Source organism: Plectropomus leopardus, chromosome 4, assembly GCF_026936395.1.
Source record: "Plectropomus leopardus strain MGB_pleo_1.0 chromosome 4, ASM2693639v1, whole genome shotgun sequence".
Taxonomy (NCBI): Eukaryota; Metazoa; Chordata; class Actinopteri; order Perciformes; family Serranidae; genus Plectropomus; species Plectropomus leopardus.
Genome location: NC_142179.1, coordinates 33,538,189 through 33,562,889, shown reverse-complemented (window position 1 = coordinate 33,562,889; position 24,701 = coordinate 33,538,189). Strand labels below are relative to the sequence as shown.

The following is a 24,701-nucleotide window of genomic DNA, read 5'->3' as shown; positions in this document are numbered from 1 at the left end:
ATGTCTTTCCTCAGGATGACGAGGAGACAGCTGAGTTTGCTTTGGACGGCCTGAAGCAGGTCATGGCGGTGAAGAGTCGCTCTGTGCTGCCTTATTTGGTTCCAAAGGTAAAAAGGCTCACAGTCTGTGTTTTCTTATTAGGTATTAATATTGTGTATGACTCTATAGGACTAAAATGATTGTCCTTTCTGGTCGTACCAGCTGACTGCTCCTCCTGTGAACACCCGTGTGCTGGCCTTCCTGTCCGCTGTGGCTGGAGACGCTCTCACACGCCACCTCGGAGTCATCCTGCCCGCCTTACTCTCCTCCCTCAAAGAAAAGCTGGGAACAGAGGATGAAGCAGCGGTAATACCTGCATCTTATTTCCAGAGTTATAGTGTCCAGTGCTCTATAATGATTTTACTTTAATTTATTTTACTTTTTTATATATTGTTAGGTTTTAAATTTTAGCACTCTCTTCTTCTTCTTCTTCTTCTTCTTCTTCTTCTTCTTCTTCTTCTTCTTCTTCTTCTTCTTCTTCTTCTTCTTCTTCTTCTTCTTCTTCTTCTTCTTATTATTATTATTATTATTATTATTATTATTGTTGTTGTTGTTGTTGTTGTTGTTGTTGTTGTTGTTGTTGTTGTTGTTGTTGTAGTTGTAGTTATTTTAGCTATTTTATAGCCTTTTCCTCTTTTCTCATCCCCGTTTGTGCTCTCTTTGCCTCAGGAGTTGTGCAGCTGTCAGACAGTGATCCTCTCAGTAGAGGATGAAATGGGCCAGCGGATCATTATCGATGACCTGCTGGAGGCCACGCGCGGCACTGACCCCGGCCTCAGACAGGCCGCTGTCACCATCCTCAACGCTTACTTTGCCCGCACCCGCCTGGACTACAGTGCCCATACCCGTACCCTGCTGTCAGGCCTCATCCGCCTTCTCAATGATTCCAACCCTGAGGTCCTGTCTCAGAGCTGGGACACCATCAACTCCATCACCAAGGTGTGTTGACGTGCAAATAGAAGTGGGCAATATTTGTACATTGTTTTTGCATTGGCGTAAAGATAGTTTGACACCAAACATTAGTTCCATGGTTTCTGCACACATTTACACACAATGGTGGAAAGACAACAGTACTAATAAGTACTATATTTATCCTACTCAGTGGGTAAATACGGCCAGCGTGTTGTTTGTTCTTCTTTTATAGAAACTAGATGCAAGCAGCCAGCTGGCTATGATCGACGACCTGCATCGAGACATTAGATCAGCAGCTGCAGACGTAAAGGGTCAGCACCTGCCTGGTTTCTGCCTGCCAAAGAAGGTAAGAAAGCTCCTCCTGATGCAGTAAACATTGGGACATCATGACAACATGATGGTTTGGTTCTTGTGTTTCTAGCTTATACATAATCTTTCTGTCTTCCTGAGTTGTAAAATTAATATAAGTTTGCTCTGACTGGAATCTGGTTCCCATATGTCACAAATGTGTGTCCACACTTAAAAGAAGCCATTTTTCACCTGTTACTTATCACATACAAGCTTTTCTATTTGTCTGTTTGACCCTGGACCATGTCTTTAACCGCAGCAATTAATCTGATAGCTCAGATATTTTTACAGAAACATTTAAGCAATGATACCTGACATGTGGTAATCTCCATGACTGTAATGACTGATAGACACCTTTGACAGAAGTCCCTCTTCCTACAGTTAGTTGATTTGGACGTTCAGATTTGGACGTTCAGATTTATACAAAAATCAAGCTTTGAATTTAAATTTGTCTTGTTCTCATGAAGAAATTATTCATCCCTTCATTGTTCAATACAGGTTCTATATTCTCAATTCAAATTGTTTGATTACAAGAACTGATCCACACCTTTCAGTCAAAACAGAATTCTCAGTGGCCTCTAACAACAATTTTTGAGAATCAGTTGACTGTTTAAGTGCTACATGAAACAACAGTTTACTGTTTCCAGCCTCATATATGTGAGTATTTACTGCTCCTCTGTGGTTAATTGCAAATTTTACATCTGTGGGTGACAATGTCCCTTTGGGCTCTGGGAAATCCAAATGGGCCTTTTTCATAATTTTCAGACGTGAAAGACTAAGCAGTTAAGCAGTTAATCCCAATCATTAATTGACACATTAATCAGTAGTAAAAATATTTTTTTTTCCAAACCCCTTCATCATTTCATGGTGTCATGCCTCTGCACCAGTGACAGCCGTTGCCTGAAGCATTGTGTTTTTGTTGCCTGTATGTCCCATCTTTGTACACTTGACATATCTAGAACACTTTGCAAGAATTTCTTCAAATTTGCACAAACGTACATTTGCATAAGGATTACTCAATTACATTTTGGTCGTTAAAGGTCAACTTCACTGTGACATCATAATGTTTTCTCACGATTATTTAACACCATAGGAAGACAATTGGTCACTAATCTTGAAGCTGTGATAGTAGAGATCTTCTTGCTGCTGGGTTGAAGATGTGTGTGAAGCGTCCATGTTTGAGAATGTGTAGCTTCTTGGTAGCAACATCCATATTTAAAGCATAGTCTACCATCATGTCTACATCTGGACAGACATGGATGTAAAGTTTACATTGTGAACTGTAACTTGACTGGTTAGTTATAGACATACAGCCGCGAGGCAGTAATTGTAGTTTTTTCTGTGTCTTTGTTTGCACAGGGTGTGACCTGCATCCTGCCTGTCTTGAGAGAAGGTGTCCTCACTGGTAGCCCCGAGCAAAAAGAAGAGGCAGCCAAAGCATTAGGAGGAGTCATCAAACTGACTTCCCCTGAGGCACTGCGGCCCTCTGTCGTCAACATAACCGGACCGCTGATTCGAATCCTGGGAGACAGATTTGCGTGGACAGTGAAGACCGCTCTGTTAGAGACTCTCACTCTGCTGTTGGCAAAGGTCTGTGCCTGCATCTCTCTGTGGGATGTGAATGGCCAAAAGCTGTTTAAAAACACCATCATTTCTCCCCACAGTTGATCAAATTGTCAGTCAGGAGGCAAAGTCACAATGTTTGTCTCTGACATCTCGATCGTATTCCTCCTCCAGGTGGGCATCGCCCTGAAGCCCTTCCTGCCTCAGCTGCAGACCACATTCCTGAAGGCCCTTCAGGACTCGAGCCGCGCGGTGAGGCTGAGGGCCGCTGAGGCTCTAGGCCAGCTGGTTTCCATCCACACCAAGGTGGATCCACTCTTTAGTGAGCAGCTCTCTGCCATCCGAAACGCTGAGGACTCAGGAGTCAGGTGAGCACTTGAGTAGTATCAAAATCTTCAGTTAGAGGAAACTTAATTCAGACTGCTCTGCCTGCTGTTGCTTTAATCAAACTACCATATCTTTGGAAGTGGAATGATTTAGCTATGAATATCAGAGATATAGGCATAACTGATTGGATGGTGCGTTTCTAGATACTAGAAAATACCATTCGAAGCAGTAAGAAGAGGACGAGGGTCATGACAGTAGTGTTAGTGTAAAGTGCAAATTAAAATTCTTTTTGGAATCCTGGAACCAGTTGACAGCAACACAATAAATCCGTTGTCAGAAGTAGACACGAAAGGGATAAAGATCAATAACACTGGATGACGTGGGAAACGGCCACGTGAAAAGATGAGGAGGCAAACCACAAAAACAACATATCAAACGGCCAATGACTAATTTGTGTTATTTGACATTCGTCCCAAAATCTTCTTTATTAGAGGCCATTATTATTCGGTGATCCTAACTCATCTTAGATATATCACTATCTACATATGTCAGCTGATATGACATGTCAGTACAGAAATGGCAATTATATTTTTAAGTTATTGAAAAGTTGTATCAGCATCACATAGTTTGTCCACCAGAGAGCACTGGCGAGTTTGTTTTTCTGCCGTCTATTTTCCCACTCATGACAAGTTTATTTACTAAGCACCATTCAGACGCAAGGCAATTCAAAGTGCTTTAAAGGGGCTTAGAAATGCATTAAAAATAATATATTAAGAAAACATTACAATTGCATTCATAAGTGTATAGATAACTTTGGGGAGAAAAACAAACATTAAAGGACATTAAAAAAGCAAAAGTAAACAAATAAATAGTTACAGATCAATGGAAATAGTTATGTTAATGGAAAGCAAGAGTGAACAAATAGTGTTAAAAAACCTCATTTAAATGAGCTAACAGTGTGAGCTCACCTCAGGTGTTCAGGAAACTTGTTCCACAGGTGGCGAGCACAGAAACTAAACACTGTGAACGCTGAGTAAACACTGGCCCAGATGACCCGAGGGGTCTGGATGCTTCGTATTTTAAAAGTAAATCCAAAATGTATTAAGGCCTGAGACTATTTAGTGCTTTACAGACAGTGTGAAAAGGATTTTAAAAACCTATCCGTTGACACACAGGAAGCCAGTGAAGTGATTGGAGGGCTGGTGTAGCATAGTCTTAATTTTTGGTGTTGTTAAGAATTACATTTCTTGGTCCCAGTTCTTTAAATTCAGCTCACAATGTGACTTCAGTGAAATGAATGTCAGTTCCATCAAAGTGCACATTTAAAACATTGTAAATATAGCAACACTAATGATTAGGCAGGCTCGTCATTTCGAATCCTTGTAGCCTGAGGGTAGAAGCTCCTCCTCAGCGACTCAGTGCCAGCCTGGTGTAACCGGTACCTCCTTCCACATCTCAACAAGTGAAAAGGCAAAATTCCTTAAGTAATACGCTAATTCAAGGGATGCAAATGTTTGTGTTATTTGTTTAGGTTTTATAAATAACATCAACAATATTGTTATTAATGTGTATGTGTTTGTTATATCCCCATCTGAATTTTGGACCCCAGGAAGATTAGTTTTTGTCATTGGCACCAGCTAATAGGTATCCAGGTATCCTTTTAGATAAATAAATTAATTAGTAAATAAATAAATATCTACAATGGTATCTGCTTCAAAACCCTTTGGCCAGGCTCTATTCTCAACACAGGAAAAGTAGTCATCAGCTTAAAGGAAGTGGATGAAATGGTACGTGTTGTTTTTAGAACTGATAAAGTTTAAAGACTCACTCTCATGCTTGTGCCTGTGCTCTCCCCCCCTCTCTCAGGGAGACAATGCTCCAAGCCTTAAGGTTTGTCATCCAGGGGGCCGGCTCAAAGGTGGACCCAACCATCCGCAAGAACATCACCACCACATTGCTAGGCATGCTGGGACATGATGAGGTATGACAGGGGGAGCAGATGCTTTGCAACTAGAGCTGGGGAGATTTTTTTTTTTTTTAATCTGTGGCAACACTCCTGTTTTCCCACCCCAGGGCCTGTATTGGCTGCTGAATACATAAAATAATTACCAGTGAAATAAAGTATAAATGTATCAACACAGATACAGAGAATTTGACAGCGTTGTTCTGTGGTGTAGCTTCCTCTGTGATCACAGCAGAGAAACGGAAGTGAGGCAGAGAGGATGTGGTTTTCTGAAAAGGTGGTTTTTGAGCCTCTGTGTCTGTTGACTATAAGTGACACTCAAACCTGTCTGTCTGTCTGTGCACGTAGGATGCGACCCGAATGGCTTCAGCCGGCTGCGTCGGCGAGCTGTGTGCCTTCCTGTCGGAGGAGGAGCTGAAGAGCGTGTTACTGCAGCACGTCCTGGGTTGGTATTTCGTTGCAAAGTTATTGTCACGCATATCACATTCTGTGTATAATGTCAGCTGTGTTTCTGAATGTGCCCCAGATTGCTGTTTATGAAAATGCTTGGCGCACAGACTGAAATAATAACAGTGACTTAGTAAATGTGTGTTTTTGCTTAGTTTAAGCACAAATAGTGTTTTTCTTGTCTTTTTCTAAATATGTTTATAGTGACATTTCTCATGGTGTATTTGTCCAACAGAATTGTTTGACTTTACCTGTGTGTGTTTGTGTGTGTGCACGCACACACTGCTCCCCGTGCATCAGCAGGTCAGTGGGAGCATGAGCTAATAGCTGTTTTTCCTTCCCTCAGCGGATGTGTCAGGTGTCGACTGGATGGTGCGTCACGGTCGCAGCTTGGCCATGGCCATAGCTGTCAAGTCTGCTCCTGAGAAGCTGTGTGGGAAGGAATACTGTGATACTGTGACAGAGACTATTTTGGCCAACGCCACTGCTGACAGGGTGAGGGCAAAGTTTGTGTCGCACTCTGTTCTTCGACCATATTTTTCTCCCGTCTCTCATGAGCTGAATATTCTGTATGAGTCACCGTTCAAGAAGTGATTTGATATTTTTGGAACTAGGCTGATTTCCAAGTTGTGGTTTTATTTGGAGTTACGTGCTGTAACAGTTTCTTGGCTGGGGTCTTGTTGTTTCCAAAAGGTTGCAAGGCAACCAGCAGTGACTACAGGAGGTCAAGAAATATTCCAGCCCATAACTGGTGAAAAAAACACAACTTGTCAATTTTAGTGATTAAATCAACAGGATATAATGTGATAAATTGTAAGCTTTAACCCTTTGAAACCTGAGCAAACTGGCTTGATTTCTTTAAAAAAAAAAAACATTGGTAAAAAAGTGACGTGCAGTTTAACAAACTGGGCCAAAAAAATAAAAAGAAACTAGTAAAATGTTATCAGAAAATTACCTAAAAATGTTTTTTAAAAAGATTTAAAAAATTAACAAAAAAAGCACAAATTACCTCAACAAAGTGCAAAAAAAACTTTAATATACATACCTTTTTCCTTTTTTTGTAGCATAATTTTAAATATATAATTAAGAGAATTTAACGTGTAGTTTTCTGGACATTTTCCCTTTGGATGTTTTTTTTTTTTATGAATATTGAATAACCCCCACCACTCCCCAGTAATTGCCCACTTTTGGCTTTCTAAAATACAACTTTTAAGTATTTAACTGATATCTTAAATACAACATATATAGCTGATATAATTTACAGTATATTATAGGGTACTGCTGTTCTCTTACATTATATGTTTATTCCTTTTGTCCCTTGTGTGTCACTACATGTTGTGATTCTGCTCCTCCTCCAGATTCCCATTGCCACCAGTGGGATCAGAGCGATGGGATATCTGATGAGGCATCATCTCAAAACAGAGGGAGGCATCGGCGTTTCCCAGCGCATCATCACACAGTTTGTCAAGGTAAAGCAGGAACCGTGTCACTCAGCTCATATTTACACGCTATTTACTTTTCTTTATTTGTATAAGTAAGGAAGTGGGTGTGAATAAGTTACTCAACAGTGATTAAACCTAGGTTTCGGGTTGAGACATCTGTTGTCTGTGTGATCCCGCAGTGTCTTCAGAATCAGTCCAGTGACATCAGACTGGTGTCAGAGCGGGTGCTGTGGTGGGTGTTCAAGGACCCAGCAACGCCCGCCCTGGAGGCCAGTCTCATCAAGCCTGTACTGAAGAGTCTGCTGGACAACACCAAGGACAAGAACACCAGCGTGAGAGCTCAGAGCGAACACACCATCGTCAACCTGCTACAACTCCGACAGGGAGAGGAAACCATGCAGGTCAGACTACAGAATCCCTGCTGTGATTTACAGATGGATAAAACACATCTAGGAAAAAAAATGTTTTTTCTAATCCTTACTTTCCTTGCTTTTTTAAACATTTCAGAGCATCACTGCAATTCTGGACTCAGCCAGTAACGAGCTGCTGTCAGAGTGTCACCGCCGGTCCTTGAAGAAAATCGCCAGCCTGCCAGACTCCAATGAAGAGATAGACGACACCATCCTAACGTGATGGAGCAGGACTGAGCTATGAAATGATCTGTGCTCTGCAGATCCCCACCGTACAACCCCAGAAACACTCACCACACATGCCCATGTTGCCTTTTATGGACCAAGGCTGAGATGGGTTGTTTTCCCAAATATTACCCAACAAATTCCTTTTTTTCTCTCTTTGCATCATTGTTTTAGCGGCATTTAAGCCCAATTTATAACTTTTTTTTATTTTATCTCACCATGTGCAGGTTACTGTCCTGTGCTGAACTACATTAGAACGACACAAATGCCAATTCTGTTTTGATGTTTCAGTGTTTTGCTACTTATTTTACCAAAATGATTTCAAGCATTTAAGACGCCGCTGTAATCAAAAAACACCCCTGTCTTTGACTTTTATTTGGACTTTGTGTGTGAGAGTTGTTTTGGGGGGGAGCAACCTCTTATAAGAATAAAAATCATTCTTATGTCAGTGATACGGTTGTAAAAAGGCAATACAAAATAAAAAGATCTTGATTTCATAATGTAGTGTATGAAATATTGGAAAACAGTTTTGTTCAGGGTGGGGTCATGGGTCACAGAGACTTTCTTTAATTATTACAGTAACACAACATATTTTTCTGTGCGCCGCCTACCAGCGTTTGAATGAAATTTAAATTGTCAGTACATGTGGGAATCATATGTAGACAAAACACATCTTCAGTGGAGGTGGGTGGAACAAAATACAGCACAGTATAGCAATATTTTGTATCAATACACAGATGCTAAGTTTCATTTTTAAAATTATATAAATGATTAACAAATACATATTAAACCTTTTAAACCTTTGTGCTGCATTAGGATACCTTTCACAAGTATTTAAACCTTTGAACCCTTTGCAAATTGGCTTGATTACTTTAGAAAAGAAAAATTGGGGGAAAAAAAGGCAAAGGGTGACTTTGCAAGAAATGTCCAGAAAAATTGCAAGAAATTTGAAGAAATCTTTTTTTAAGCTAGGGATGGAAATGGCTAGTAAGATATATATTTACAATTGTTATAATAACGTATTTTAAATTATTTTACTGAATTATCATTTTTAAGCAGTTTTTTTTCTGGTCCTTTTTTCTGTTTTTTTTCTGTTTCCTTGTCTTTTTTTCCTTTTTTTACACTTCCCTTCTGTTTGTTTAGATTTTTTTAAAGTTTTTGTGCTAATTTTCAGGTAATTTACTTCCTTTTTTTTTTTTACTAATTCTTGCATCATATCTTCTTAACTTGCTTAATGCCTTTTTCCTGTGTTTTTGAAAAAGTTAAGCCAATTTGCCCAGGTTTCAAAGGGTTAAACTTTCAACATCCTGTGAGAATAATAAAATCAGTCATCTTTCAGTCTTTCAGTCCAGAGGATACATTTTTCTCCAATAAAAATGACTGAAGTGAGGTGGACAGGCTAAAAACTGTCTTTTTAGAGAAAACAGATAATGACAAGGTTTTCCTTTGGGGACATAATTTGCTGTCAAAAATGGTAATAAATTGCAGAATATCTCAGTTTATTTTAATGCAACACATTAAAATCGCAATGATATTGTATCATAACTTAAGTATCGTGATAATATCGTATTGTGGCCTTAAGCCATTCTTACTGCCAACATACAAGGGGATTGTCAATAACTGTGACCCTCCTGGAGAGTGACCTTTGCTCTAAGAAGCACCCCATCTAATCTGGTTTTAAGATCACTAGGGGCGACCCTGATGTCTCAAGCAAAATGTTTTTAATTCATTTTATGCTGCTTGGACACACTAATCATTTTCCAACCAGTAATCTGACTGGTGTATATAAAGGGATGCGGTAGATTTGCCATATTATTTGGTTGTCCTTGTGTACATTTCTGTTGTCTAATTTCTTTCATGAGAAATGTGAGGGATCACGCAATTTATTGGCCCCTTGCTTGCAGATGTTGTGAATCAGTGAGACGGTAGGAGTCTTTTGCCCTTGTAGTAGCATGAGTGTGGTGTTCATCAATGGGACGGGACGGCCGTGCTGTAGCAGGAGCCTGCGCAGTGACGCCGGGTCAGAGTTGGGTGCAGCTCCACCAGAGAAGGAAGCGGAGTTTCCGGCTGTTTGCAGCGGAGGGAGAGGATTGCTGACGCCGCGAAACCCCGAGAAAAACGCCGCCGGCTCGGGGGGGCTAACCGTTTCTAGTACCGGTAGTGGTCGTTTTTCTTTCATATTGGGGGACCTGGGGGCTGGTGTTTTTTTTACGAGCCGAGGGGGTCGGACAGCAAACCGAGCAAAGAAGCGGCACAAGGCGGGGGTGAGCCACCAGCTACCGGCATGGCCAGGGACTACGATTACCTCTTCAAGCTGCTCATCATCGGTGACAGCGGTAAGCCGACGCCGGGGATGCGGGACGGGAAGTGGGCCTTGTCTTGGGGTTTTTTTCAAGACGGGAAGAAGAAATGCAGGTGTAGGCCCGCGTTCTGCTCCTATGATGCGTTTACTACTTGGTATTTTTTATTTTCTGCATTGAAGTGATTGGTGAGACGTACACATCCGCCATATTTTTGTGGCGCTGACAGGGCGGAGGTTGTGTGTCCGGGCTGGGCATATCAGGCGATCGGGCCGGATATCGCCTCCAGATCTGTAGGGTTTGTCTCTCGAAGATTTTCAAGTCCTGTACTCATATCGGCACAGACATTTTTTCAGCTCTACAACAGAACACAAACTATAGCCCAAATAACTGTACCGGGGTCCCCATGTTTCTCTAAATTTGGCCACTAGTTTGTGTCCCCTTGTAGCTGTTAGCTAGTTGGAAGTTAGGCTAACATTACACTTGCTTGGTATGTAGCTAACTGCTAGCTAACGTTAGCTGGACTTAGAATCTTGTAACGTTTTTCCTGGATGTTGCGGTCTGTATTCACAAGTTAAATGTGGTCCAATATGTGTCCTGCATTGTTTTAAGCCAATTTAGTTGCGTTGTTATGGAAATGCGATTTGTTATTTAGCTAGTTAGCATAATAGTGCTAGCTTCTCGATAGTGGAGGAATGCTGCACTGCAGTCTGTAGCTTGCATCCACACAGTCAAAGTATAAAGTGTGACAACAGAGTGGTGAGTGTCAACTGAAGTATCACTTAATTCACTGCCTATTAAGCAGCAGAGGATGAAAGGCTATCCTTACTCACTTACTAACTATGTTTACCGTTTTTATTATACTAAAACTGGTGGGAAACAATGTCACAGGTGGATGCATTATGCAAATGTGCACAACTGATAAGGAGTGCTCTTCTTGTGTCTCCCCATTCAAGTGAAAACGTTTTAATGCAGCTCCACCCTTAGTAGAAGTGCAGCCCCAGCCTGCAGGACTTCTTTGTGGGCAATGGTGTTTGCATCCATTGACAACCCCGATCCTGGCACTACCCCATCAGCTGGCTGTTCACAGTAGAGAGCAAGGCAGCACAGCAAGCCCTTCTCTGCCACTCACACACAGAGGCCAGTGTCCCCTCAGCTGCGGCATGGAAGTACAAGTGTTTGTAGTGCTGCACAGAGATTATCTGAGAAAGATGCTCTGACTTCTGCCCCTCCTCGGCTGCATCTTGCAGAATGATCTGCTGCTGAGAATAAGAAATTCCTCACGCTGAATCTCCACTTACTTAGCTGGTCTCTTTTAGCCCCTGGCTTGCCACAGGAGCACATGCACATGGAGAGACAAAAGTTGTGTAACACAAGTTCCAGGCTGCACAACTTGAAACTGTAAATGTCATAACAGGTTTCATTACTGACACCCTTAGGAATTTTACATTTGAGGGAATTTTTGTTTCTTTGGGCCAGATGGCTGGAGGGAATATTAAAGCTTCAAAAGTACAAAAAGATGATCATCTCTCTTTTGCTTTGAAGCTTTGGTTATTGTTTGTTTGAGACCACAGAAACCTGAGAGCTTTTATGTTGGGACCGATCAAACATGAGATGACAATAACACAATAGGTAGGCTAAGTAACGGGGCTGTGGCTTGAGTCCCACCCCAGGCTGAGCACCAGAGTCACTTCCTAACTCCTGTAACCTGACAGCTAATCTGTTAAAGACTGCACTGATCTCTCTCATTTTTCTTCCTTTTTTATCCCACTCTGCTTCTCCCTCTGCTTTGTCCTCTTTTGTCATTTGTTGTGACTATTATCTTCTTCCTAAAACCTATTTATTATTATGCAAGATTATTTTAGGAGGCCAGACAGATATATTTGCTCCATTTGTTGTCTTGCTTAGACGCTGCTGCTGTTGTTGTATTAGTTAAGCTTTTTTAGGTACAGTCGTTCAAAATCCTTTAAATGAGCGTGAACTGTGCAGTCTTATTTACCTTACGTCATTCACGTCATCACTGTGCAACAGGTACAACTGTGTATGTTTGCTAAATGTTTAGGTACACAAGGTTTAAAGCAACTGTTCAAATTGACATCTTGTTTGTGGTTTACAGCCATAATGTGCTGTTACCCTGAGTGGCTAGAATATAACATGGAAACCAAGTCTTTACAGATACTTGACATTTTGTGGTGCACAAATCTCCCAAAAACCTCATGCTCAGACAGCCGTAGAATTTAATTTGAAAGCTACAAGTCAAATATTATTTTGCAACCTGTTCTCTAAACCTCATCCTGTGCTTGTGTTTCCTCCTCAGGAGTGGGGAAGAGCAGTCTCCTCCTGCGATTTGCAGACAACACATTTTCAGGTGTGTGGTTCTACCCCAGTCGCTGTAGCTTCATTTCAAGGCTCTCCTACTGTGTTGTTGTAGGTCTTTAACTTGATTTTGTGTCGGTGTGCAGGTAGCTATATCACCACGATCGGCGTGGACTTTAAGATCCGGACAGTGGAGATAAACGGGGAGAAGGTGAAGCTACAGATCTGGGATACAGCAGGGCAGGAGCGCTTCCGTACCATCACCTCCACGTAAGTAGACGCACTTTTGTGTGGGCTTTTCAAGGGATGCTTGATTTTTTTTTTTTTTTTTCATTTCAGCAGTTGAATCTGAAACCAAAAAGGCTCTTGTGGTCCTCAGATTAGGTTTTATGTGAGGAAGCAGTTTGTAGACAACTAGAATGAGTCGGTGCTGCTCTGTGAAACTGGGCGGAATTCCCCACAGATGTTAATTACAGATGTGAGAGGGAGGCTCCTGGTCTCCTACTGTAGTGCTACATGACGGCAAAGGCTGGGCGTCGTTCCCCTCTTGTGCCTTACCCTCTCAGTGTGTGTCACACTGCTGTCCGGGGTTCCTCTGGCTTCACACTGATGATGAATGAAAATAGTTTTGGTCTGTAGAGCTGAAGTTATTATTCTATCATCTTGCAACATGAGAGCAGGATACACATGTCCAACATGAGGACTGGTCTGTCTGTTCAGTTCGGCCTCAGCTGAGTCACTACACAAATCAAACACACAAGAGGTCGACTGATATACGTTTTTCAGGGCTGATACACATTATTAGTAGTTAATGAGACAGATAACCGATATTTGGAACCGATATGCATTTCCAATAAAAATGAAAATATTAAGTCAAGTGAAAATTTAATTTAAAAAAAGAATAAGTAAAAATAGCTCTCTGGGGTGTCACATAATAAAAGTTCCTCCTGTGCTGACACTTTCGTTGCACTGTTTAATTAATTAATTTTATCAGTGATCATTAAAATAAAACGGTGATACAGATAATTGGCAAAGTATTGGCCCCGATAATCATCCAGGCTGATAGTCTGTCGACCCCTGAAGCACACAGCTGCGCACTATTGTTGAATGAGAACAGTTTTCCTGTTGGGCAAGCCTTCACAACACACAGCATCATTTGCCTTTACTCCTGCTGCTCGCAGCACAGTACTGTTGAATACAACTGGATTATATCACATTCATATAAGATTTTAATGAGTTAATGGAAGACGCAGCAGTGGTTAGCCAGGTGTCTGTTTTTAGATCTGTGGCCGAGAAAAGGCACTTAATGCAAAATGAATGGGATCCTCATATAATCAAAGTGTAATGTTAACATAGCGATACTTTTACTTTTACCGTATTTTCATGACTCTTGCTACTGACACATTAATATTATCGGGTGTCACGGTTCGCAGAAGTCATGCTTCAGTTCATAACCCAGTTTAGGAGTCACAGTTAAGTGCAAGTTCTGAACAATGGGAAAAGTAACCAGATGCATAAGGATCTGTTTCTGTTCATTTATGTTAACAGACAGTAGTGCATGTGTCAAAGACAGAATCCGCTTGTTGGAGCATTTTGCCCACTGGCAACTTTGGTGAACTGTATTTATCATAAAAATAAAGGAGCTGTACAGAAACGCTGTGCAGACTCTGAACAGACACTTTCTTGAAGACAACAAGTCATAGCAACAGGCTATACAACTGAAAAGTGACTAGTACTTGTTACTTTCGTTGGTCGGATTGGTTAGGTTTAGGCAAGAGGAGTGGGATTGGTTAGAGTGAGGGTAAGAACGTCATAGTAAGCCAGCTGGAGGCAGAGTGTCATTTCTTCATTATTCTAGGATTTGCAAATTCACGATTGTCACATCTGGGCGATGCCGTCGAATGTCCGTCAGCATGTTGGAAATGTTTTCATTCACAAACCCTACAACAGTGGAGCAATGTGGACACACCGTCCTCCTCTTATAGACCTCTCTCCCACTGTTGCTGTTGTAGCTGACCAACATTCAGCAAGTGGGTCTTTCAGCACACGAACTGTGGTAATAATAATGATTATAATGCTTCAACAGCAACATGTCCTCAAAGAAACAGTGTCCCTGTCACTTAAGTTTACATTGGGACTATTTTCTTCAGCAGAAAGTAGATCAGGTGGAACCTTTAAACAGGAGATCTGTAGATTATCCAGAGTAAATGGGCCATTTTTTGGATAGATTATCATTATTTAATTTTCTAGTACTGTGATCAACACAAACACAATTACTTTCACGTCCACTTCATTAGTGTGGAGGCGTAAAACTAAAGCCCTTTCTATAGAGATCATGCTGCGGGGCTGCTACAGCGTCCCTTCATGAAGGCACCATTGCTTTTTTGTAAAGAACCAAACATCTGCAGCATCATGGCACTCCAGTGTGTGGTTTTAAATAGCACGCTAGCATCCTGTCCCATCCTGCCAGCTGTCCCTTTTATACAGACATTGATGCGGTGCTGTTGCTGCCTCCGCTTTCAACCTAAAGGCGAGACAACTCTGTCCTCCATCCCACAGTCAAAAAGAATGACAAAGCAGAATAATGGCATAACATTCCACCTTTGAAAAGGCGGTGTAAATGAGGTTTAAGAGATAGATCATCTCAATCAAATGTAAATGTCCGTTACACCCAGATCTAAAACCGTCAGTCATGGATTTTTGACCACTCAGGGGCAGCAGAGGGAGTATCTGTCTCTTTAGGAGCTAAAATTGTAAAATTGATTATTGTAATTTTGTTTTTGTTTTTTAAACTTTGTTTAAAAAATGACCAATAAATCTACCTTCTAACTTCTAAATGTTTTACTATTTTCTAGGAGTTGACCAGTCTGGTTTTTAAGGGCCGATACTGATTATTAGGAGTTAATGAGGACGAACTGATATGCCAATACTGATATGCATTTACAATATAAATGAAAATCTCTCTGTCAATATTTAGAATATGGAATATAACAGATTTCAACACAAAACCTTATTTAAATGCCTTTAGCAAATGTTTAATCACAACTGAAATGTAAAGCATCATATACAGCAAGTTCCCAGCAACTTTTTTTATACAGTCAAGTAAAATTTACATAAAAAATGAATAAATAAAGATAGCTCCCTGAGGTTTTACTAAGTAAACGTTCCTCCCTTGCTGACACTTTATTTGCACTCTTTAATTCATTTTATTGGTGATCATTAAAATAAAATGTCAATACAGATAAAAATCAAAATGCCAAGTATTGGTCCCAATAATCGGTTATATGTTTAATATACTATTTTCACCTGCTAGCTGCTAACTCTGTTTACTGTTTGGTGCTGAGCAGGTTGTGTGCAGTTGTTCTTTAGAGCTTTCCTGCTCGTGAAAACACTGATGAGAGCAGTGAAAGTGAGACAGATCAGTGAGGTTGTAAGCCATCAAACCAAAACAATGAGCTGAATGACAGGAACTAAAGAGGAACTAAAGTCTGATGATAATTCTCTGTGTGTTTGTCACTACAAGTGACCCCTCTGACATTACACACACAGTCACTTGATCTGTTATTAGTATGAAAATATTTATTATTGGCAGGTTTAAAGCAGTCAGCCCCAGTGACTAAACTGCAGTTAAACTGCTTCTGTTGCTCCAGGCTGTCCTCTTTAACTCGAGTGTCCCTCGCTTTGTCTGACAACCAATCATTTCTGTACTCAAGTGTCTCGCACTAAAGACAGCTCAAACGTGATTTCTTTCCCCCTGCCCTGCTGAGTTATGGACTTGCCATTCATTAATGTGCAGTTTACTTGGAGTTGCTTGACATTACAGAATTTATGTCCATAATAAATAAGAGTTGTGCATAAATGTGCAGCTGCTGAGGAGACAGTGTCCTAGCTGCTCTGATAGAGACAGCATTAATATGACAGCTGCAAACTGCAGTCATCTTCCCCACACACTCCTTTTTGACTTTGACAGAGGCCACTCTTAATTAAAAGATATTAAACTGTCACAGTCTGAGCCATGTGAGTTTGTCCTAATTAAGGCCAAGAGGACATGTTAGATAGTTGATATAACATAATGACGCCGTCGCAGTGAGGACGATCAGAACACCAAAATCATCCAGAAAGCTTGAAATCCTCTGCAGTGCTGACGCCTCGGCCCCTGAGGAGTATGACCGTCCTAGTTTGGAAGCACGGCTGCCACTCGTTGTGCAGGAATCCACCGAGCAGGCGGCCTATTTAGGCTGATTGGTCACTGCGCTGAAGTAGAGTGGCGTGGTGCCTCATTAGGTCCTAAATGAAATTCACCGTGGTGCTGGATCATGGGCAGAGACCTGCTATGTCCACTTATGCAGGCTTTCTGTATGCCGGACCCTGTGGCCACGTGCCTGTGGCTGACCCACAGCTGTTATCAGCCTTGGGCCCAAAGCAAGACCTTGTACATCCCACAATAACATAAAATACAGCTTTTTCTTTTTAATTTTAACACTTTTTGTCGCAAGGTCATGATTTTATTTAAGACGTTTATTCTCATTTTCATTTGCAAAGTTGGTTTTGAAATTTGGGATGCTTCTCCACTCTGATATTGGACTTCGTTTACCAAAAATGTTTACTGCTTTGGGGTCATAAACACATAACGTCTTAATTTTGTTCCCAACAATGTGGAGAAATCTATCTTTCCTACAGAATAAGAGTATAAACTTAAATGCATGTTTGTTTCGTTATATCATTATATGGTTCCTCTCTAAATTTGAAGTTTTTTTTCGGGCCTGTGAATGTAGCGCAGGCAGAGCTCCCCATGAGTTATTTTTTTCCTCAGCAGCAGTTTGTGACTCGCGTTTTAGATAATCGATCTTTTGATCGATTTAGAGCTGATCAGATCAGATTAATGGATGAGAGGAGTAGCTGCTGCAAGTGAATGCAAATGTTAGACCCTGCAGAATGAACAGATTAGTTTAAATTTCACTGCACCTGATGTTCTGCTGCTCCATCTGTGCCCAGAGTACGCTCTGCACTCCAAGAGTGTGGTGCAGTAAATAACTGGTCAGTATATATATTTCAGCAGAGCTCCTAATGAACTGTCCATCTCCAAAAAAAAAATGTATTTGTGGTGGCAGATGTTTTAATCTTGGCAGGCAGCATCAAATAACTGAATGTGTGGGAAACCCTGGAAATAAATTGTCGAGACAGAGAGGAAATGAGGTGAGAGAGATGGGCAGTAGCGTGCAACAGCCCAATTGGAATCAAACCAGGGACACTGAGATCACTTGATCAGCACCTTCAACCACAAGGCCACAAGAGCGCCCCTAGATTGATGTGAGAAGTCCACTTTAATAAACTTTTATTACCCTGTTTGTGCAGAGTTTTACTGCAGAAAACACGACTGCAGGTGGGGCCCCCACACGCCTGCTGTGTGTGTTTTGTAATTTATGGTTCTCTATCATGTCTGCTGAGCAGACACACACATACGGACTTGCACACACGTAGCCATCTACCCCTGCTGTCTGGTGGGTCATTACCGCTGGACATTGGGGACATGCTCAGACAACAGCGTATCCCCACACACTGTCACGCCAGGCAGAAACACTGACACACACGCACACATAGTACAACTGACAAAAGGGTCTTTGTGTTTGTTTGGCGAGTGCAGATACTCTGGGGATGCTCCCTTTCTGATGCCCGCTGCTCTGTTTGATGCTTGGCTGCAGGTTTACAGTTGAACTGTCCATCACATTCTGGCTTTGTTGTGTCTGTGTGGGACAGATGCTGGTCTCAGTTCTGTTGGCTTTCCTTCTTTACTCAAGCAGTCACACTCTGTTCTGATGTATTTCAATGCAGCAGTATTGTAGCAATTATGCAGTTATTTTTTAGACTATGCAGCTTCTTTAAAATAAAGTTATTTAACTTAGATGAGACAAGTGGATGTTTTTGTCAATGATAGAGGGCCAGATGTTCACCATTTCTACTATTTATCCATTGGTGCCTTGTGCCATCCAAAAAAGTATAGTTGATTAATATGCTTTACCGTTTATTTTATTTACGTCATCTGATAAAGCTTTGTGACCATCCGCCTGGTTGAGGGGGGCGTTGACGCAATGCCAGCACCAAAACAGACAAACATGGCGGAGCTGGAAAGCGATACTGAACATGGGGATTCAGCACTAGACATTGACACATTTTATCTTATTAAACGTTATTATAACAGTAGTTTATGTAACTTTATTTTATGTCATTAGCTAGTTTATTTGTAACTAGTTCATTTAATGATTTAGAATTTTAGCAGACATATATTGTGTATCATGATATAGCCTAAAAATATTGTGATATCATTTTGAAGCCATATTGCCCAGTCCTACCTTTCTTAAAATTTGGCACAAACGTCCACTCAAAAAAGAGCTGATTAGAATTCAGTGCTCAAAGATCACTGTGATCTTGTGTCTGTCTATATTTCCCGACTGATATCAGAGGGATACAGTGAAGTATTTTCAAATTTGGCACAAACATCCATGCAGACTCAATGATGAACTGTGCAGAACTTGGTGATCAGAGGACAAAGGTCACTAAGACCTCATGTATGTTTCATCCTCATGAACATATCTCAAGAACATCTTAAAGGAATTTCTTAAAATTTGGCGCAAATGTCCACCTTGTTTCAAGAATGAACTGATTAGAATAAAGCACGTGTTTGCACGTAAGTCAAAATTTTGACAAAATTTCACATAAACGTCTAATATGAAAATGATAAAGTTCTGACAATTTATATCCAAAAGTTAAAAGGTCGACTTCACTGTGAGGTCATAATGTTCTGCAAAAACACGTTTCTGGCCATTATTAAGCATCATATATCTCAGTACAGAAGCGGAGACATTTGCTCAGTAACTTACTGTTAAAAGTTGTGTTGAATTCGTGCTGATGATAAAGATCTTGCTGCCGGGTTGAAGATGTGTGTGAAATATCCATGTTTCACAATGTGTAGCTTCTTTGCATCAACATAAACTTGTCAGCTGTCATGGCTACATGTGAATCTGACCGGACCTGTATGTAAACTATGACTGCAACTTGACTGGTTCACAGAGGCGTTTTGGACTGGGATTCACTGAGTTACCTAATGCCAAAGGTTGACTGACTCTCTCCCTCTGCACGTTCAGATATTACAGGGGAACGCATGGGGTCATAGTGGTATATGACGTCACGAGTGCCGAGTCCTTCGTCAACGTCAAACGATGGCTACATGAAATCAACCAGAACTGTGATGACGTGTGCCGAATATTAGGTGAGTCTGCACCTTTCAAAAAAAAAGGGTCTGGGTGCTGTGTTGTCATTTTGGCACCCTTCACCTAAAAATAGACCTAAAATCTGGGTCACACCTGTTGTTTTTTATTTGCAGGCATTGAAGAATTGTTTTTGACTCAAGACTGTAACATCACCTGACAGCATTTTCTATTTTCAGTGGGAAACAAAAACGACGACCCCAACTCCAAGGTGGTCGAGACGACTGACGCGCAGAAGTTTGCAGAGCAGATGGGCATAAACCTGTTTGAGACGAGTGCAAAAGAGAACATCAATGTTGAAGAGGTAAGTAAGTCACTGTTTGTGTCGCCTCGGACTGTTTGCAGACGGACATGTTTGCGTGGAGCAGTGTGTGGGACATGGCTGGTATGCAGAGCAGCTCGGCTGAAGACATGAATTAAGCAGCGTGTGTGAACGCTCCGTATTACCCGCTGATCAGGAGGATGTCTCACCGTGCTCAGTCTGTAACAGTCTGATTGTACAGACCATTCCTTAAAGCTGTGGTTCCTAAACTTTCCTTAAGGGATCCCTTTTCTGTTATTGCGTAAACGTATGACCACTGAGTAGTGACATATTTTGTGGATGTTTAATATTAAATTCAATGCAAAACAATAAGGATACAGACCAACTGATAAACTGTACAATCAACCCAAAAAGTGAAGGCAATAAATGCAGGAAGTTTGTGTAAATGAGGGATTTGGATACATTTTGAGCAGATTTTTTCCTGTCAATATTGCAGATGAGTTTTCTCAAAATGTTAACTACTGTTTGTGTGTTTTTTGTTTTTTTTTAACAATACTACACAATTAATAGGATTCTCTTCCCACAAATTCTGTGTTTTCTTCTTCCTACTGCTGTTTACCGTGCATTTTTCTAATGCAGGACGAGGTTGTTTCACAGAGAGTGAAGGCTCTGTCAATACAGTTTGTGTTCAGGTCTTCACTGTGTCCCTAATCTGTGAGATTTTTTTAAAGTTTATATCTTGATAATAATATATCTGCTTTATTCATTCATTTCACAGAAATGAATGAAATGCTTAAATAAAGGCCAACTCTATATATCTTTGAGTTACATATTATTGTTATAGTTTACGTAGACCCCTTAAAATTAAGACAGTCTCTTGACCCCCAGGTTGGGAATCAGAGGAATAAAGGTATACACACTGGGAAGTACACTTTATGGTCCCAACTAATGATTATTCTAATTTATTTTCTTTATTATTTTCTTAATAATCAATGAATTGTTTAATCTATAAAATGTCGAAAACTATGAAAAAAAAATATCTCACAATCAGAATTTCTTAAAACCCAACTGAATATCTCATATAGTTAGCTAAGCTAAGTATAAAGCCTGGAAACATGTAGTCTGGCTTGTGAAAAGATAACAAAATCTGCCTACAAGTACCTCTGAGGCCCTCTAATAAACACATCGCACTTTGTTTGTCTTGTCATGGTCAGGTGGTTGTCAAAGTGATCTGATCCTTACTCGTCATATTTAGACATGCTTGGGTAGAAGCCCCCAATGTTGCTGTATTGATGCTGGGATCAGCCTTGTGCATTGCATCTTGATGTAGAAAGGGTCAGCAGTAAGTCACATGAGTCAGCTCTCCTGGGTCAAAGTCCCGTTCTTGTTGGACCAACCGTCAGCAGACTTTCTCGCTCTTAAAACTACATCCGTTACCCTCAGTGTCTGATAATGATGGGTTTACAGTGGAGGTGCCATATATAGAAATATATAAAATATATATATATATATATATATATATACATAGAGAGAGTGAGAGAGAGAGAGAGAGTATAGAAAAATAGAATATTTGAAAATGATAAAAATGGAAAACTAAAAAGCCCAGATGAGTTGCGCAGAAATTTGATATAAACTTTCACCTCTGCATTTGATTGTTTTTCTTCAATTCCTCTTTTCAGAAGTGTCGACAATTTTGTAAAAAAAAAACAAAAACAAGAACCATATGCACAACTCCTTAAGATCTACATAGTCAGATATGCATAAGTTACATGACATTTAATCTGTCTATATATCTATAGATAGATAGATCTATAGATCTATCTCTAGCTATAGATAGAGAGACAGATAGGTAAAAATGTGTGTATTTATATTTCTACATAAAATTTTGTGTGTGTGTGTGTGTGAGTGAGTGAAACAAACCAGATTTAAGGTATTCATCTTCTAATTTTTGCCACTTTATGTTTATGTGTCTGATCTGGCTGACTGATGGCTGTACTCGCCTCACGCCCTCGCCGTTTGCTTTTCCCTTGCAGATGTTCAACTGCATCACAGAGCTAGTTCTAAGAGCCAAGAAGGAGGTGCTCGCCAAGCAGCAGCAGCAGCAACAGAACGACGTGGTCAAACTTACCCGGAACAGTAAAAAAAAGAAAAAGTGCTGCTAGCAAACTCGAAGCCATCCACAAAAGGCCGGCGGCGTCTTTTCTTTACACATGCATATACACAAGACGGGACTCAGAGCATCTAAATTAAAGAGCAGATAAAGATTTAATAAATATATGGTGAAAGATAAAAAAAATAAATGGAAAAAATGTCCCCTTTGGACAAACTAATCATGAAGACTTCAAAAAAAAGTGTACAGATTTTATTAGACGTCAGATCAAGTTTTATTTGGAATTCAGCAGACGGGCACTATTGACCTGAGGTCCTCCTTTCTTAAAGGATCTGCGAGCCGACAACTGACCGCCATAACGCTCCGATTTATATCCACATAGCCCCCACGTTCAGTATCTCATCTCTCCTTCTCATTCCACTGCACACGGGACATTCAGAGTCGAGAAGGACTCTGCGCCTGAGGAGGAGGCTTCACCTGTTTTTTTTTCTGGATTTCTTTGTTTCTCTAGTTTAATTTTATGGGGGGATGGGAGGGGGGGTGTTTGCTTGGTTGGGAGGTGTATTTTTTTGGAACGGGCGTAAGAGTGGTCTCACCACCTCTGTGCAGTTTCAACATTTCAGACACGGTGGCTCACGCCAACACATCATGAACTGCTAGGTTTTGTTTTATTTGACTTGTTGGGGGAGAAAAAAATCACACAGATGATGATGATGATGATGGTGATGATGATGATGATGATTGGTAGACAACCTTTAGCAACTAATCCGATGGACAGAACTGGTGACTTTTCATGTTTTTCTTTGTCTTTTTATTTTGCCAAGCTTCCCACCTTCTCCCCTCTAACCTCCAATAGTGCTGAGCCAACGATGATTGATTTTATTTTTTTGTCTCTTTTTTTTTTTTTTTTTTTTAAGTGCGGCAGAGCAGTGGGAGCGGGCTCTGAAAGCACCGTTCACTGCAGTCTTACTACGCTTTCTGGCTTTTAAACCTTTTTTTTTTTCCATCTCAATTTTTTTTTAAACAATGATACTGCCAATATTATAGAAAAAAAAAATATTAGGAGCTCCAGTGGCACCTCTCATTTGGACTGTTGCCATAGTGGCCCCTGGTCGGCCATGAGGCAGAATCAGGGACCCTGTTGAGTCCTCAGGAAGCGCTCAGGGCTGCCCTCCCTCCCTCTCCTTATTTCACCTGTGTATTTCTGCAGCCACTGGCCTTCTCTCCACCCCGACGCCCACATATCGGCACCTCTCACGAGCGACGGACTCCTGCATCCGGTCCGCCTAAGCGGCACGAGGGGGCTCTGGAAACTGGCTCCTCGTAGTCGCCGTGCTTCATAGCAGACTGTGGTTTTTGCCCTTGTGTTCGAGCATGTAACACTTTGTTTGCAGGGGTATGTAAAAACGCCTGACATGCATTTAGACTGTCAAGGATTTACTGTATTTTCTCAGCTCGCAGAATATTCTTAACAGTTGACTAAAAGTCCGATGTCGTGTTTTTCTTTGCTTTTTCTCTGTCACAACGTCCCCTCGCTCAATTTGAAGTGCAACCAGACAGTGTTTTTGGCATCCACGATGAGAGTGTGGCAGACAGTGGGACTGTTAACAAACGGGGGCGAACTGCAGCACTGGATCTCAGTGTGTTTCGGGCCTGAGCTCCCTCTCCACGTGCACCGCCAGGGTTTGTCAGAGGCCGAAGCGTCGCACAGTGTCTACCGCTGACATCTTTGTTTCTTTATTTTTGAATTGGGAGAGTAAAACACAGAGAGAGCCGTAGGCATTGGCTGAGCTTCAGTGGGAAACATTTCCTCCTCTGGGCAGACTCTGGCAGCCGGTTTGGGATCCTGATACGCGTCGAGAGGTCACTGTGACCTCCAGGGCCTAGGAGTGGTATCAAATCTCACACCTTATGATTTATATTCATTACGTGTCTGTATATATAAATATATTTGTGTGTTTATATTCAGTAAAGAACATACACACATAATTAGCACACCCAAAACGGTGCCATGTGTCAAACGGGCCCCGTGTGCTATGGTTGAAACACACTCGTCAGCTGTGGTTTGCTGTACACTGGAGAAAAAAAAGAGATGTACTATTCATTTTTTTTTCCCTACATGAATTTAATCAGTAATAAACGTTTTAAAGGAATAAATATTTGACACATAATGGCTGATCTCATGTGTCAATGATTGGTCTTAACTTCATTTTAAACCTGTGTCTTTTTATTTTATTTTTTGCTTTCTGTGAATAAAATTGTATGGGAGGAAGTGTGCGCTGGTCTCTGGAAGCCTCTTGCTGCTGTCTGTCTTTGGTGTTCGATGCTGTAGAGATTATTCACGTTAGGAGAGGAATTCCAGCTCTCACCCTTCACAGGAACTATGACACAGTCTGTTCTTGTCTTTCATCGTCTTTTTCTTCCCATCATCAGTTGTTAGCTGTCATCCACACACACCCCCCTAACGTCATACCTGGGGCCGGATTCACAAAGATTCCTGGTTGCTCCTACTGACAAAATTCTACGAAAATTCTTTGAATTGTGATGAAGAATTTCCCTTTAAAGTTAAAACTTCCTGGTAAAGATAAATATTTACAAAGCATATTAGCCCATAAAAGAGCTCCCCAAGGTGAAAAACGGGGGTAGGGAGGAGGACTTTGAAGAGGCTGATTAGATCAAAATACTCCATTCTGAGTTCATGAAATGCTGCAGATTAGGTGGTGCAAGAAAGATGTTTCTGCTCAGTCTTACTACGGATATTTCCACATTTCC

At 41.0% G+C, this 24,701-nt stretch overlaps 2 protein-coding genes across 2 annotated transcripts in view; both read left to right on the top strand.

Moving 5' to 3' along the window:
* gcn1 (GCN1 activator of EIF2AK4) overlaps window positions 1-8,176 on the top strand; it is a 32,994-nt gene extending 24,818 nt beyond the window's left edge. The window contains exons 46-57 of the mRNA XM_042487630.2: window positions 15-107; window positions 202-345; window positions 709-978; window positions 1,184-1,297; window positions 2,659-2,889; window positions 3,037-3,230; window positions 5,056-5,170; window positions 5,501-5,597; window positions 5,946-6,094; window positions 6,958-7,068; window positions 7,221-7,442; window positions 7,549-8,176. Coding sequence (XP_042343564.2) covers window positions 15-107; window positions 202-345; window positions 709-978; window positions 1,184-1,297; window positions 2,659-2,889; window positions 3,037-3,230; window positions 5,056-5,170; window positions 5,501-5,597; window positions 5,946-6,094; window positions 6,958-7,068; window positions 7,221-7,442; window positions 7,549-7,674 — 1,866 coding nt within the window. The 3' untranslated portion in view covers window positions 7,675-8,176. The remainder of the gene's footprint in view (window positions 1-14; window positions 108-201; window positions 346-708; window positions 979-1,183; window positions 1,298-2,658; window positions 2,890-3,036; window positions 3,231-5,055; window positions 5,171-5,500; window positions 5,598-5,945; window positions 6,095-6,957; window positions 7,069-7,220; window positions 7,443-7,548) is intronic.
* Window positions 8,177-9,705: 1,529 nt separating this feature from the next.
* On the top strand, window positions 9,706-24,206 carry rab35b (RAB35, member RAS oncogene family b). The gene is made up of 6 exons (XM_042488218.2): window positions 9,706-10,012; window positions 12,294-12,344; window positions 12,439-12,562; window positions 19,435-19,559; window positions 19,737-19,861; window positions 21,853-24,206. The coding sequence occupies exons 1-6, from the start codon at window positions 9,961-9,963 to the stop codon at window positions 21,979-21,981; spliced, it is 606 nt and encodes a 201-aa protein (XP_042344152.1). The 5' UTR covers window positions 9,706-9,960; the 3' UTR covers window positions 21,982-24,206.
* The last annotated feature ends 495 nt before the right edge of the window (window positions 24,207-24,701 follow it).